Source organism: Gorilla gorilla, chromosome 12 (genome assembly GCF_029281585.2).
Source record: "Gorilla gorilla gorilla isolate KB3781 chromosome 12, NHGRI_mGorGor1-v2.1_pri, whole genome shotgun sequence".
Lineage (NCBI taxonomy): Eukaryota > Metazoa > Chordata > Mammalia > Primates > Hominidae > Gorilla > Gorilla gorilla.
Window position 1 is genome coordinate 138,152,186 of NC_073236.2, and position 16,470 is coordinate 138,168,655.

The following is a 16,470-nucleotide window of genomic DNA, read 5'->3' on the forward strand; positions in this document are numbered from 1 at the left end:
CAACAAAAAGGCTGAATGTGGTGGTTCATACCTGTAATCCTAGCACTTTGGGAGGCTGAGGCAGGAGGGTCGCTTGAGATCAGGGGTTCGAGACCAGCCTGGGCAACATGGTGAGACCTAGTTTCTATTAAAATATTTTTAAAAGAAAAAAAAAGAGATAACTGTGCCACGGGGCGTTCCATTGGTGATGAAGTGTGCTGATGCACAGGGAGCCACGGAGTTTCTCGGGGCGGTGCTATGTGCCTCTCACCTGGATGCCTGGAGCCACTCCCCAGTCTAAGGGTTTGAATGCAGGAAAAGCCATCTATGGCTAAGAAGAGACAAAAAAATAATTCTAAACTAGAAAAGATAAAATACAGGACAAAGGAGAGATGGGCCAGGCAGCCCTGGGACACTGGCCTGGCCGACTGTCTGGTGCGGAGAGGCCGGGAGTCCTGGGGGCAGGGCATGGGAAAGGGGTGGCTATTAGGATTCCATGGAGGTGTACCCAGGGGGGTGCTCCCCCACACTCTTCCCTCCTCAGAATTAGAGCAGGAAAGCAGCTCGGCCTCTCGGCCCCTCCTGCTTCCTGACAACTGAGAGGCAGGACACTCTCCTTCCTATTTTATTCACGCAACAGACATCCCTCCAGGGCCCGTGGTATCCCAGGCACGAACCGTGATTCTGAGTGGAGAGGGTGGAAAGGACACGGGGATGACCCTGCTGGGGTGGAGCTGACAGCGTCATGAGGCAAGAGCCACTGAAGAAGCAAATGCACCCCCTCATGACGAGTGGGAGCAGGGAGGGACCCCAGCGATAGAGAGGATGGGGAAGGGGCCTGTTGATGCTGCTCAGCGAAGGTGGCAGAGACATCCGCACCAACACAGCCAGGCTCTGGGAGCTGCGTCACCAAGCCCAGCCGCAGAGGGGCCTCACCTCGGGCTCTCAACCATGTCCCCCAGAGAGCCAGGCCTGTGGCGGCCGGAGCTCACTGAGCTGATTCCACAGGACGGAACCTCACCTGTTCTCCCAGGCCTGGCTATCCTGACATCTGCCTTTCATGGTTCTGGTTTAATATCCTTTCTCTATATTCAACCTTCAAAATATCCCTATGAGGTGGGGAATTTTGTTTGCTTTTAAATTCCCATTTTACAAATGAAACACCTGAGCTTAGACAGGTCACTAGAATAAGTCAGCAGCAGAAGCAGGACTTAGCAGAGAAAGTCTGACTTCCAAGCCTGTACTTCACTTCTTCTCCCTGGAGCTCCTAGGTTGTAGGTAACAAGAATCCCCAAGAAGCAAGCCTGGAGCAGAGCCAGGGAAACGAGGTTCCACTCTCCACCCCACCACTAAGGAGCTGTTCGTTCATGGGTGAATGCTCTCCGCCAGGCCTGCACCTACCATTCTGCAAGCATTTAGTCCACTGTGGGAAAAAGAAAGTGAGACCTGCCCTAAAGAACTTAACTGAGCAGATCTTTAAAAATTCTGCGGCAAGACCCATAAAAGAGAAAGAGGCTGGGGAGCTCCGCACCCCCAGTGAGGTGGAGGCTGGGGGCAGTTTCTGCAAAAGCCGAATCCTAAAGGAAAAATCACTGACATGATGTCAGTCTGTTTCCATTTTCTATGCTGTGCATTTTTACTAAACACTTCCCATCTGCAAAGGCTCCTGGACACCGGGATACACATAGCAATGTGGTGAGCATTCCGAGGAACCACCCTTAGACCAGCAGAAGAGGAAAAGATAACCAAGGATGGGAACCGCCCATGTCCACGTCCCGGGAGGCTGCGCTCCAGGGCGCAGGGGATTCGAGGAAGGCAGCGCTGTGGTGGGCCAGAGCCTGGGCCTGGAGGGCCTCCTGGTGCAGGCCGGGCCCTGCTTTGTGGACAAAACGGTAAAGAGTTGGGAGGTCAGTTGGATGGGGACAGGGCGGGACAGCAAACTCAAGTGGGAGCGCCAGGGGCGTTCACCTAGCGGCAGAGAAGATCGCTGGCCTGGGGAATTCGTGAGTGGACAGCGGGAGGCAGCACGTGTGAGAAGAGCCCGGCGCAAAGGCCCTCTAGGACAGCGGCCCCCAACCTTTTGGCACAAGGGACCGGTTTCATGGAAACTAATTTTTCTACAGAAAAAGGGTGGGATGGTTTCTGGATGAAACCGTTCCACCTGGGATCACCAGGATTAACTTCTCCTAAGGAGCCCGCCGCCCGGACCCCTCGCAGGCGCAGTTCTCAATAGCGTTTGCGCTCCTGTGAGAATCGAATCCCGCCGCTGACGTGTCGGGAGGCGGAGCTCAGGTGAGAATGCTCGCTCGCCCAGTGGCCACCTCCGCCTGGACGGCCCGGTTCCTCACAGGCCACGGCCGGGGGTTTGGGGACCCCTGCTCTAGGAAATATTCCAGCATTGGCAGCTGCTCTCAGAGAAGCTGCTGGAAGCTCTCCTGGGGGAGTGGGGGCAATCACAGCTGTGCCCCTGGGGCCATTTCTCAGCTGTGGGATGGAACGGATGGGACCCAGGCTGAGGCCCAGGGGCCTCGCTGAGGGAGAAAGAAGCACAGACCTGGACTGAAGTGATGAAGAGAAGGGAGGGGTTTCAGGCGCAAACAGCAGAGGCTGCTCACCGGGAGGATGGCAAGGAGGAGGAGGCGTGCCTTTGTGGCCCTCCCTCTCTCCCCACCTGCAGCTCCTGGCCCCTCAATGCCATTCGCAAACACAGGGAAAGTCGAAAGGGCCGCGGAGGTTCAGACGGCGGAAGGCCAGAGAGGTTCAGCAGGGGAAAGATGGGAGCTGCTCCCCTGCATTTGTGAGGATCACACTGAGCTGGGCTGGGCCACACGCACCGTGGACCGACCAGGCGTCACCCTCGTCCTACAGTCACAGTCTTAGGACCTCTGCAGGAGGCCCTCACCCCAGCCCTCCTCTCATCTTAGCCCAGGGCGGCAGCTGCACTCAAGAGTCTTTTTTTTTTTTTTTGAGACGGAGTCTCGCTCTGTCACCCAGGCTGGAGTGCAGCGGTGCGATCTCGGCTCACTGCAACCTCTGCCTCCCGGGTTCAAGAGATTCTCCTGCCTCAGCCTCCCAAGTAGCTGGGATTATAGGCACCTGCCACCACGCCCAGCTAATTTTTGTATTTTTAGTAGAGACAGGGTTTCACCATGTTGGCCAGGCTGGTCTGGAACTCCTGACCTCGTGATCTGTCCGCCTCAGCCTCACAAAGTGCTAGGATTATAGGCATGAGCCACCGCGCCCGGCTAAGAGTCTTCTCTTAACTTGGAAGTCCTGCAAAATCCTGCCGCAGGCCTCTTTGAGGGCTCAGTCTGCACCTTCCAGAGCCTGGGTGCACTCACACTCACCCTGGGCCTCCACTCACTGAGCCATCACAAAGTGCATTCAGACATTTTATGCTTTCAGAAGTCGTCACTGGGCACCTATTCTATCACCAGCACTCTCCCATCATGGGGATACAGAGCAGTGAACAAAAAAGTGCATTTTAATCCTTGCCCTCAAGAATACACATTCTTTTCATTAAACTTCACAAACACAGTCAATTCAATATTTTATTCTCATTTCACAAGTGAGCAAACAGGACTGCCTAAGTCTTTCCTAGCCAGTTCCACGTCTTATGTGCGTTAGAGCATCAGGGGGTGCAGTGTGAGGCCCAGTGGGCCTCCTGGTCTCACAAAGGACTTGCCAGAGGTAGTCACCTGACTGCAGTCTACCTGGATGCGGGGGCCAAAGCGCAGACACACCTGCAGGAAGATGTGTGTGACAGCCGCAGTGTGTCCAGTGGCAGGAAGGGGAAAAGTGGCGTTAACATCCAAGCATCCTATTTTAGGAGAGCCTTAACAGATCTTTTGAGAACTTCTTATTTTAGAAATGAAAATATCCAGCTCGCCTTCAGAAGCAGATTTACGGATAAGCTAGGGAAGCAGAAGTGTCAGCCCCCACCCCAGCCGGATTTGCAGGGCGTCCTGCTGGGATCTGATGGGGAGGCAGGAGAAGACCCAGTAGGGTGCCCCGGAGTGGGGACGACTGCCAGGTTGTTGCCCAGGCCCCATCAGGGAGGACTAAAGAGGAGCCTGTTCCCTCCGGAACGCGAGGGGTTCGTTCACGCCCCACACTAAAGAGAGCTTGAGGAGCACAGGGATTTCCGGTGTAAACAGCAGCAGGCAGGGTGAGAGGATCCATCAGAAGCAGCAGTGCCAATGTCTAGTAACAAATAAATGAACAAAAAAACAGCAAAGGGAACCACGAGCCAGGACCCCCTCAGGGACTGTCCGGATTCCTGGGGATGCAGTCAGGGCAAGCAGGAGAAGCCAGGGCGCCCACCGTGCCCACCCTGTCAGGCCACCCAGTTCCTAGAGGCCTCTCTGCTCCTGGGGCTTCCCGTGCAGCTTGCCCTGGGATGGGATAGGACGCGGGAGCTGATGATGCTGGAGCTGATGACGCTGGGGTTAAAGTCCCCGCTGCTCCTTCTCCCACCGAACCTAGGAACATCATCAGCAAACACAGCAGTTCACAGCCACAGAGTTCTGGTATGAGCAACAAATACCGGTGATTGTCTTAGATGTTCCAGGGCTGCAAAAACAAATACCATATCTTGGGCAGCGTAGAAACCAGAAATTTATTCCTCCAAGTTCTGGAGACTGGAAGTCCGAGACCGAGGTGCCAGCAGATTCGGCATCTGGCAACGGCTGCTCTCTGGTTGGTGGACGACGCCTTCTCACTCTGTCCTCACATGGGAGAAGGGGTTAAGGAGCTGTCTGGGTCCCTGTTATAAGGGCACAGATCCCATCACGAGGCCTCCTCACTTCCCATACACCCCTTCTCCTAACACCATCCCGGTGGGGGTCAGGATTTCAGTGCACGAGTTTTCAGGGGACACAGTCAGGCAACAGCAATGATTATTTAGAATTTTATGAATATTCTATTATAATTATGAGATGCAAACATCACATCAAAAAAATAACAACTTAGACCTGTGGTGTGGGTGAAGAATACTGGAAATATTTTTATACAAAGATAGGATTTCCCCAAAAACAACCGCTAATATCCCCAGTTGAAAATGTATTACGATCAAGTTCTTCTGCAGAAGAGCTTTCTGTTTTCTTAAAAACAGAAGATTTTTCCTGTTTTCTTTAAAAAATTTTAAAAGAAAATGTATTACAAAAATAATATTTAGAAAGCTTAATTATATTAATGCGGATATTAAAGAGATATTTCTAATAATGATGTAACCTGCCTGCGCTAGTAAAGAGTGTTTCTAGATATATCCCATCATCACACCACTTACGGACACGGTCCGTCTAACACTTCATATACAGGTGAAATACAATATTATGTATAGAGAGAATAAACACATATGTCATATACATATATAAAACATTATAGGCGGGGTGCGGTGGCTTATGCCTGTAATCCTAGCACTTTGGGAGGCCAAGGCGGGCAGATCACCTGAGGTCACGAGTTGAAGACCAGCCTGGCCAATATGGTGAAACCCTGTCTCTACTAAAAATACAAAAATTAGCCAGGTGTGGTGGCACACACCTGTAATCCCAGAGGCTATAATTCTGTAATCGGGAGGCTGAGGCAGGAGAATCACTGGAACCCAGGAGGCGGAGGCTGCAGTGAGCTGACATCGGGCCACTGCACTCCAGCCTGGGTGACAGAGCAAGACTCTGTCTCAAAAAAAAAAAGCGTTATATATAGAAGTTTTTCACCTCACCCATAGTTAAGTGCCAGATGGCCCCTGGCCTTTAGCACAGTGAGGACTCCAGTTGACCAGCACGTCCAGGAGCCCCTGGGAGGGAGGGAAGGCCCCTCGGAGACTGAGGAGTTGTGAGGAAGCCGAGGCACGGGACTGCATGGAAGAGGCGTTCTGCACACAGGACACGCCGTCTTCAGCAAACACCCAACAGGACAGAAAAGGAGGCAGAGGTGCCTTCCTGCCCCGGAGGCTGCCGGCCACATCTGCCGCATACACTGTGAAGAGCTGAGACGCATCCTGACGTCCACAAACCAGCGGCTGAGAAAAGGGAAGAGACACCTGGGAAGTTTGAAAACAGACTGAATAGCTGCTGATATTAGAAAACTGGCTAAAAATTGTAAGTGAGATAAGGAGATTGCAGTTATGTTTTCACCTTTGAGATTGGGGAAGCAGGAGGGGCACAGGTGACTAGCCTTGAGAGATAACAGCTGAATTTGGGGTGAGTTCATTAGTCTGCTCTCTCTACTTTTGTATATTTGAAATTAACTTTTAAACCCAACCTCTCTATAAGCTTGATGCTTTCCATAATAAAGATTTTTAAGCAATATTATCACTCTACAAAAGTTCCAAAAAGCTCTGAAAGTTATACAATGAAGGGCAGATTTCCTCTGCTCTCAGAGCCCCAGCTCCCAAGACCCCCCCGAGAGGCAGCCCCAGCCGAGCGCCCATGATCAGTGCTCACCACATGCATGAGTACACAGACACACACATGATGCACACACACACACATGCACCCCATGTGTGCATAACTGTCATACTGTATGCATTGGTCTTTTTGCTTTTTCTCATTTTCAGACAGCTTTTTGCTGGCAACCAACCTAATAAAATAATGCTATTCTACACCTTGCTTACCACCACTTCCCTGCAGGGCTGGGACATTAGACAGTTGACTAATGGCCGTCCTGTGTCTTGTCCACAGCTTGTCAGGATGCCCGAGAGCCACGTCAGCGATGAAGAAGGCAAAGCTTTCTGGAGAGCAGATGCTGACCATCAAACAGCGGGCCAGCAACGGTGAGCACCCCTCCAGCCCTCGTGGCACCCATGGTCAGGAAGGCCCAGCGGGCACGGCCATGCCAGCTCTGTGTCCTTTGACAGTTACAGCTCACTTTTCTTAGAAAGCAGGGGCAGAGATAATTCTGGCCCTCTCATCTATAAAGCGAAGCAACTTGAGAAAAAAGCAGTCTTTCTCAAAACCGTCTCCCACCTTCACCGATTTCACTACTCACCGGAATCACAAGCCCAAGTCCTGAGGGTCTCTCCAGCACTGGACGATTTACTCCCTGGAACCCCAGTGTGCCCACATTTCTGCCTCTGTCCCTCAGGCCCTCATCCAGGGTTTCTCCACCCAGGAGCAGCTTTGGGGCCACCCCAGGCCACAGATAACAAGGATGGCACCCCCTCCCCTGTCGCCCTCACTCTCTGCATGTCTGGTGCCTGATTTTCTTGATTCCACCTGCAAATCTGTTTTGTTCTGAGAGTCTCTCTTGTCACCAACCAGCACAGGTGTGTAGAGAGTTCTGCAGAGAAAAACTGGGGGCCTCTGGAGGAGCAGGAGAGAGGAGAGCCACTTAAGCCCTTAGAAACATCCACAGTCCACCCTCATGATCTGGGGACTCTATTTGCGAGGTCACCTCCCTGCTGAAATTAATTTGTAGACACAGGCAATGATCTCAGTGCTTTTGTAGTTAGTCCTGTGCACTCGCAGAGCAGCTGCAGTGTCTGGTGTTCCTAAGTGCAGGGGGCTGTGATGTGCCTCACAGAGAAAACACACGCTAGCCAAGCTCCCTTCAGACAGGAGTCATGGTTGTGACTATTGGCTGGGAGTTTCTATGTTAAGGAATCCACAGTATCTATTAAATAAGTTGTCTTTAAATGGGAGCACACATAAAACAGGTGTATTCGTGCATTCTCACACTGCTATGAAGAAATACCCGAGACTGGGTAATTTATAAAGGAAAGAGGATTAATCAACTCACAGCTCCACATGGCTGGGGAGGTCTCAGGAAACCTACAATCATGGTGCAAAGGGAAGCAAACATGCTCTTCTTCACATGGCGCCAGGAGAGAGAAGTGCAGAGCAAAGTGGGAAAAGCCCTAATAAAACCTCCAGATCTCGTGAGAACTCAGTATCAGGAACAGCATGGAGGTAACCACCCCCATGATTCAATTACCTCCTACCAGGTCCCTCCCACGACACGTGGAGGTTATGGGAACTATAATTCACGGTGAGATTTGGGTGGGGACACAGCCAAACCATATTAACAGGGTTTTTTATTGATCGATTGACAAAAATGGGACCAGAGGCTGGCAGGAGCTTGGCCCTTTGTTTCCAGAAGCAGTGATTCTGCTCTCAGCCTGTGTGCAGTAACTTTATAGCACATGGCCCCTGGGAATAATGAGATCAGCTGTAACCTGTAGCCATTGAGCAGACTGGTCCCCTTCACAGCAGAAGCCTGGCCTCCCCTTCTCAGCTTTCACTTGCAAGATGCACCCCTAATTTTGTATTTCTAAATGGAGCCTGCAAACCTCTTCAAGCACCACAAAGCACGGATGCCCTGGGCTGAAGGCTCCCAGACCTATGATGCACAGATCCATCCTACAAAGCTGAACCTGGGCAGAACCTGGGACCCTCCTGCTGTACTTTTACCAAAGGGCACCTCCTCCCCAAATCCACCAAGAGTGAGCCACACCTGAGCAGCTCCCAAGCATGCAGGCATGAAGCCCCTGGCCACAGCCACGGGGGTCTCCTCTCATCTGACTGTTATTGGTGGTCTTGAGGACAGCATGAGAGACGCCTGAACGTCCCACGTGTGTGTACCTGCAGGATTCCCTCTGCCAGCAGCCAGTACAAACTATTCCTCAACATGTGGCCCATTGTTCACCAGAAAGGTCATCAGCTTCTTGACATTGGTCCTCAAGGTCTGGGGCTCCTGGAGGCATCCTGTCCCCCAGTCTGCTCCTGTCTCCCTGGCTGCTCCTGTCCCCCAGGCTGCTCCTGTCCCCCAGGCTGCTCCTGTCCCCCAGGCGGCTCCTGTCCCCCAGGCTGCTCCTGTCCCCCAGGCGGCTCCTGTCCCCCAGACGGCTCCTGTCCCCCAGGCGGCTCCTGTCCCCCAGGCGGCTCCTGTCCCCCAGGCTGCTCCTGTCCCCCAGGCTGCTCCTGTCCCCCAGGCGGCTCCTGTCCCCCAGGCGGCTCCTGTCCCCCAGGCGGCTCCTGTCCCCCAGGCGGCTCCTGTCCCCCAGGCGGGTCCTGTCCCCCAGGCTGCTCCTGTCCCCCAGGCTGCTCCTGTCCCCCAGGCTGCTCCTGTCCCCCAGGCGGGTCCTGTCCCCCAGGCGGGTCCTGTCCCCCAGGCGGGTCCTGTCCCCCAGGCGGCTCCTGTCCCCCAGGCGGGTCCTGTCCCCCAGGCGGCTCCTGTCCCCCAGGCGGCTCCTGTCCCCCAGGCGGCTCCTGTCCCCCAGGCGGCTCCTGTCCCCCAGGCGGCTCCTGTCCCCCAGGCTGCTCCTGTCCCCCAGGCGGCTCCTGTCCCCCAGGCGGCTCCTGTCCCCCAGGCGGCTCCTGTCCCCCAGGCTGCTCCTGTCAGTTTCTGCCTTCCAGAATACCCTGACCCACCCTCACAACCTCTCCCTGTGGATGCAGTCCCAAGCAGCCAGTGTAAGGACCCCGCTTTTGAGACACCAGGATAGCCAACTTTCGCTTTCTAGTTATTACGGAGCAGTGTTCCTTGCCAGAAAGAAAACATTCCCTGAGCCCCATCCACATGCCGGACGCTTTTCAAAATACTTAGAGGGCATTTCACCCCCGAATAACCCTGGATTAAAGTGGAAATCCTTAGACAATTGATCTGAGTCCATGTGCCTTTGTTCCCCATTAATGAAGGAAGTGGCGGTTAGGTTAGGTAGGCCAGTTCAAAACAGAAAAGGAAAGAAAACATGGAGAGAACAGATCTGCCAGTCCTAGAGGAGGGGCCATTCACACCTGGGCTGGTCCACCTGGGCAGCGGTGGGCAGATCCCTGAGGTGGCCATCTCTTCATCGGTGGGCCTGAGTCGGCATTGAGGACACTAGACATTCCTATTACTGCCGCACACAAGGAGTTAATTCACAAAAACAGGTGCTAACTCGGAGGGATAAAGATAAGCAGTTGGTCTGTGACTCTAAACTAGAGGAACCAACAACTGGGCTTCATCCCACCAGAAAGCAGCCAGGACACGGGCATTCCAGGGCCACCGCCCACCCGCTGGGCCCAGCTGCTGCTGCTGGGCAGCCTTCAGCCAGGTCGCTGCATTTCACCTAAGTTGCTAGACTCACAGTTCGTGTTGTGCTGAGTTTTAGGACAGAAACAGTTCCCCCTGCTGCAGATCCTAATGCACGCACATCCATGGGTGAAAAAGAGGAGCTGCAGGTCACAGGGAGAACAGGTGGTGGAAGTGGGTCCCACCCAGGTCTTCCTAAGTCCAAGTGTGTGCTGATGCCTGGGGCTGTCGATTCCTGACACCGTTTGCACCAAACTGAGATAGTTCTTTCTTACCCCCAGAGCACAGTTGTGTGCCCAGGCATCATTTCCATGTCTGTGTAGCTAATCCAGGAAGGGTCCAGGGACCTTTCCTGCTACTCATCAGGGCACAGAGGCACAGCATCCAATTCCTGCTGCTCTTCAGGGGACAGAGGCACAGCATCCAATTCCTGATGCTCTTCAGGGGACAGAGGCACAACATCCAATTCCTGATGCTGTGGTACCATTCTTCGCATCTGAGGCTCTGTGTTCCTGTTGCCCTTGCTGTAGATATGGAAAAGACAATCCCTCTCTTTCTTTTTTTGGACTGGGTCTCGCTCTGTCACCCAGGCTGGAGAGCAGTAGCACCATCTTGGCTTACTGCAACCTCCGCCTCCCAGGGTCAAGCGATCCTCCCACCTCAGCCTCCTGTGTAGCTGGGACTACAGATGTGCACTATCACACTCAGCTAATTGTTGTATTTTTGGTAGAGATGGGGCTTCGCCATGTTGCCCAGGCTGCTCTCAAACTCCTGAGCTCAAGCAATCCACCTCCCTCGGCCTCCCAAAGTGCTGGGATTACAGGTGTGAGCCACTATGCCTGGCCTTAAATATTTTACTATAGATGAGGTCTGACTATGTTGCCCTCTATGTTGCTCTTGAACTCCTGAGCTCAAGCGATCTGCCCACTTCAGCCTCCCAAAGTGCTGGGATTATAGGTGTGAGCCACCATGGCCGGCCTTCTTTTCTTTCATATCCTGAGTGTAAAGCCTTTCCTGGGGTCATTTTTATACCTTCAATGTAACAAGAGTGCTCAGCAGCTTCCCTCCATGTAAGGCCCAGACACTGTGTGGGACAGAGAAGCCACCGGAATCCACTGTGAGGCACTGACTCGGCCAAGAAGGACCCTGGCACTGGATTTTAGCGCTTTCTCTTGAGCATTTGTCTGAAAGGGAAGCAGCTATTCTAAATGTCCTTGAGGTTCCCTTCTGGCTCTAAAGTATTTTTCTTTCTTTTTTAAGTTTAGGGACGAGCCTACTCTCATGTCTCTGCCCAACAAGGATCACCTTATTTTCTTTATCCGTGGAGTGATCTCATCACGCATTAGTACTCAGCTCTACCTGAGCAGCCGGCATGGCTGTTAGTGAGTCTCCCTTCAGAACCCTTTTGCAGAAGTTCACTGTATGCCTCTTAGCACCTTGGCACCTTGGCTGAAGTTGTACCATCAGTGGCTTTTTGGCGGGTAGTGGGGGCAGGGGCAGTGTTTAGGAGAGAAGGAAATAAGATAATGCTTTTTCTTTCCTTTTACTATCACAGCAGAAAGCAAGCTAGGGAAAGGAGCTCTAACCTCCATCAAGCCCTGAAAACATGAAGCGCTTTGTCAGGAACTTCACCTACTTATTTCGCTTAATATTCCTGAGAGCTCCAAAGTGTGGGAACTCACGTTTCTACTTCAGCTGTAAGGAAAAGGAAATTCCAGGAGGCGTGGAAATTCCACCAAGCCATTAGTGAGAGTGACCAGCACTGGCTGGGTTCACCATGGGACACTGGTCTCTCAAGAGCTACCAGGATCCTGAAATAAATCAAAATCTTCCAGGACCACGCTATGCTAATTTGAGTAGGATTTTTTTGCTTCTTTGCTTTGGTGTCCAGTGGGTGGATTTTCTGGCTCTGAGATGCTGCTTTTTGGCTGGGCCCTCCCTGCTCAGGCCAGTTTTTTATAAAGGCAGTTTCTCCTGAGAGCTTGCAGGCCAACTGGTGGAATGTATTATAAAACCCTAGTTGTGGCTGGGCGCGGTAGCTCACGCCTGTAATCCCAGCACTTTGGGAGGCTGAGGTGGGCAGATCACCTGAGGTCAGGAGTTCAAGACCAGCCTGGCCAACATGGTGAAACCCCATCTCTACTAAAAATACCAAAAATTAGCCGGGTGTAGTGGCAGGCACCTGTAATCCCAGCTACTCAGGAGGCTGAGACAGGAGAATCGTTTGAATCCGAGAGGTGGAGGTTGCAGTGAGCCAAGGTCACGCCATTGCACTCCAGCCTGGGCAACAAGAGCAAACTCCATCTCAAAACAAACAAACAACAACAAAAAAAAAACCCTAGTTCCAGCCTAACCATCCACAAAGTGAGGCTCAGCTCAGAGGCCCCAGCAACCCCAGGGACTGCTTCCTGGGCCAGTCACTGCCCTGCTGCAGGGATAAGGAGAATTCCCACCCACCCGGAGCTCTCCTCTCCCTGAGGGGGCTTCACGCCGAGGCGCACGTGCCTGGGGGCTCGCAGGATGTCCCAGGAATGTGGCTGTGGACAGCTCTACAGAATCAGTTTGCAGGCCTTCCTCTTCCACATTCCCTCATCCTACAGAATCTCATGGGCCGGGAATGCCTCTGTGACCTGCTGGTTCTTCCTGGCACCGTTTCCCTGTCTCCCTCCTCCCCCTTACAAAGGAATGGTGTGCTGCACAGAGCCGCAGTGGGCAGCCCCAGGACTGAGACGTTCCCAGGCTCCCACAAAGGGCTGTTGGTGACCACTTGGGCCTGAGGGTGGTCCCCCAGGACAGAGCAGAGCTATGGAAGTAATATCCACCCACCCATCACTCCCAGAACAAAATTAGAGATGAAAGGTTGTCATGGGACCCGTATCAAGACTTTTATTTGGATTTAAAATGACACTGACTTCTGTCAGAACAGTTGACCTGATCTGGCAGATCAATTAGATAATAAAGCCTGACAGGCCAGTTAGTTTGACATTTATCATGAATTCTTCAAACTAAACATCCCAGTCCAAGGTTTTTGATAGAAATATATTGAAAGGCCTCTGCGAGATGGGATTCCTAGGAATGTGCTTGAGAAATTTGCCTGTGACAGCTGTAGAGGGTCGAAGCATCACCAGGTCCAGTGTTCTGAGGGCCTCCTTCACATGGAGGTGTTCTAAAGGCATTTGGATGCTTGCAGTTTAACAGAAGCTTGTGGGGAATGCTTCTGAAATGATACATTCGTTCATAATTTAGTTGCTTTATGAATTGGGATTTTTTGCATTGGGTATTTTTATCTTGAGGGTATAACTTTTTTTTTCGTTTCACTAAAAGCAGCATCTAAGGCCCAATCCCACTGATCACTTTCTCTTACTCTCATCTTTCTAACGTGTTGGTAGAGAGGAGCCTCCACCTCTGTTCTGCTGTCAGCAGGGTTTTTGGGGTGCTCTCAAGCCTCGGCCTCTGGTTGATTGTACCCCTTCTGCCCTTCCGTCTGCAAAGCTTGAAAACAGCATCTACCCACTGGGAGTCCTAGGAGGCCTGGATACATTTTCCATTAGTTTTGAGTAAAGATCCATTGTGGTGCTGTGTGACCAATGAGAACAGCAATCTCAAATCCTGAATTTTCTAGGGTGATTGTGTTTGCCAAACTCCTGCTCTCTTTCTGTGTACACCCAATTGTGTGAGGTCAAGTGGTCACGAATAGAGAGGAATCTCCATCTCTTTGGCGTTGGCAGTGTAATGTTGCCAGTAACCAGACACAGCCGGCCAGGGAAGCAGGTGTCCAGAATGGCCTTTGTAAATATGGGCATCTGGGCCCTGTGCCCAGCTATGCCAGGACTGATCCAGGTGCCCCAGGGACCTCGGCAGGGCAGCAGTCACCCACCAGGGACACTCAGATGGTCAGGTACACACCTGGCCAAGGTCATCATTCTGGCAGAGTTTACAAATTGGGAATTCTGTTAGTTAGTACATACTTTTTAATCATTCAGAATGAGATTTTTTATTTGCTAAGTGTCGAATATTCAGAGAGCCCTTTTGTGGCCGTCTCCCTCCAGCCAGCCCCCATGTCCCTCTCCCACTTCCCACAGCTTCCTGTTGGTGGATAAGGTGAGGTCATCCTCAGCATTTGCTAGACTGCATTTGTGGCTACACGTCTGTTTCCCATTTTCCGACCCAGAACCTGACCTGAGTGAGGGCGGGAGGACCTGGCCTCGTTGGTGAACGCACCTGCAGAGCCTGACTCCAAGCCTGGGGTGTTTGCAGAATGACTGATGCAGACAGCGAGTCGAGAGAGAGTTCAAAAGCAGGAGAAAACAGGCCAGGCTCAGCAAATCAGCACTCAGGACCAGGTGGTTTCCGCCTCATGTCCCGGGGATACATCTAAGACCCAGGTTAACTGTCCCTGGGAGCTTGACCCTCAAAGTGCCTGGGAGTCTTCTGTGTGTCTCAATTGTTTGTTTCTTTTTGTGGGGGGACTTAGGTGGGGAAGGGGCAGTGGTAGGGAATAGAAAGACACAGAGATTGTGATGATTTTTTCCTTTCTAATTCAAGAGTCTATTTTCCAAGCAAATTCAATTACGAATATAAAAGGAACAAAGAAAGCTCCCAAAATTCTAACTCTAATATTTTTGTATATAATAGTTTTAACATACTAATATTCACTATTACAGGTATAGAAAATGATGAAGAAATCAAACAGTTAGATGAAGAAATCAAGGAGCTAAATGAATCCAATTCCCAGATGGAAGCCGATATGATTAAACTCAGAACTCAGGTAACAGTTTTTGAAGGCCTCAATTTTAGCTCTAACACGCGCCATTATGCCAGAGATACATGGCATGGAATCAGCTCTTAGGAGAGCTGTCGTTTCCTCTTATGTGCTCTTTTATTTCCTTTATTTTTCCACCTTATGATATTGGTCTTCCGCAGACACCATTCCGTGGCAGTGTTCGCTGTAGCAGGGGCCGTGGTTCTCTCGTTTTCAGTCTGCATGTGTGTTTGTGTTTTTTAATAAAGTGCAATTGTGAATAGGCATTTTCAGAGGATCACCTGTTCCTGCAAACAATTAAGGTTTTCCTTCCAAGATACTTCAGGTCCTCCTGTTATTTAATCACTATATTAAATGTATAGCGACAGCCGATGTTCCCAGAATTTAAAACAAGGAGTGCCTGCCACATAGGACTCCTGGGTGTCTGGGGTTTGGGGAAGTGGCCCCAGTGACTTGCAGCTGCAGAGCCTGGGGATGGAGAGAGAGCAGTGGCAGCTGGCAGAGCAGCTGTGGTCACCTAACCCCCTCCATGCCCACAAGCAGCCCACAGGGTAAACGTCCTCAGCCTCATCTTAAACATACAGCTTCTAAGACGGAGAGGCAGCTTCCTCAGCCAAGCCGAAGCCACAGAGGTCAGGCTGGACCCTGTCTGACCATGGGCCTTGTGCCTGGCATCCCCCACCTTGCTGTGTTAGGGTCCCGCCGAAGTACACTCTGGGAGTGGAATTTATTTGCTGACCACCCGACCCTCACATTGCCCACAGGGTGAGCAGAGGTGTCCTGTCCTCTTAGAAATGAGGTCTCCATTCTGGCCCCTCCCCAGCAGGCCACGGTGTGATGAGGTTCTCGGGGGATGCTGACCAGCCTCCATGAAGGTTGCTCGGTTTGCTGGGAATGAGCCCCGAGAACTGGATGGAGATGAGGATGGTGTCACCGCCAGCCATCTACGTGATGATGCTCTCCTCCTAACAAACTCCGAGGGCTCCCTTATTATCCCCGCTCTGTAAATGCAGAGGTTGAGGCTGGGGAAGGTTGAGGGCCTTTCCCATGGTCAGCCAGGTGTGGTCAACGGCTCTGCTCAACAGGTGGTTTCTACCCACTGGACACAGCTTTCCCAAGGATGGAGACATCCTCTGGGGCTGGGGCCCCACCAAGCAACCGAAAGGGATTTCCAGGGCCCCCCCCGTGAGTACCAAGGATGAGGCCAAGGGTGGGAACTCCCCACCAGGCCATGTGGCTGCTGCCCGGGTGTTTTGATGCCAACCTACTTCCCCAGAGGGCATCACTGCCTTGATCTCACAGACCTGGTAGCCCCAGGGGCTGTGTTCAGGCCTTCCCAGAGTCTCGCATTGGCCTGGCTGGGGCTCACCCAACACAGGTTGGAATTTCCCTTAAGACTTACCTGAATGTTAGGCTTAGGGAATGGAGTAACAGCCTGTGGCATTCCTCACCCCCGGGACCAGCCGAGACCATGGAGGCAGCATCTTGGACTGTATAGGAGACTCCATGGCTGCCAGAGCACTCAGGAGCTGCTGTTTCTGGGAGAGAATAGGAGGTGACCAAGTCAGCAAAGATGGTTTAATTGGGACAGATCAAAAATTCACCTTTGAGTATTACTCCGTTCTCACACTGCTAATAAATACTTGAGACTGGGTAGTTTATAAAGGAAATGGGTTTAATGGACTCACAGTTCCACATGGCTGGGGAGGCCTCAGGAA

General features: G+C 52.1%; 1 protein-coding gene across 19 annotated transcripts in view; it reads left to right on the forward strand.

Moving 5' to 3' along the window:
* The window catches only part of MYT1L (myelin transcription factor 1 like), a 539,395-nt gene that overhangs the window by 510,856 nt on the left and 12,069 nt on the right, over positions 1-16,470 (forward strand). For 11 of the 19 annotated variants that reach the window (XM_031006771.3, XM_055378700.2, XM_055378703.2 and 8 more), the window contains 2 exons: positions 6,660-6,751; positions 14,655-14,764. In XM_031006771.3, coding sequence (XP_030862631.2) covers positions 6,660-6,751; positions 14,655-14,764 — 202 coding nt within the window. The remainder of the gene's footprint in view (positions 1-6,659; positions 6,752-14,654; positions 14,765-16,470) is intronic. The other 8 variants (XM_031006788.3, XM_031006814.3, XM_031006802.3 and 5 more) reach the window with 1 other exon arrangement.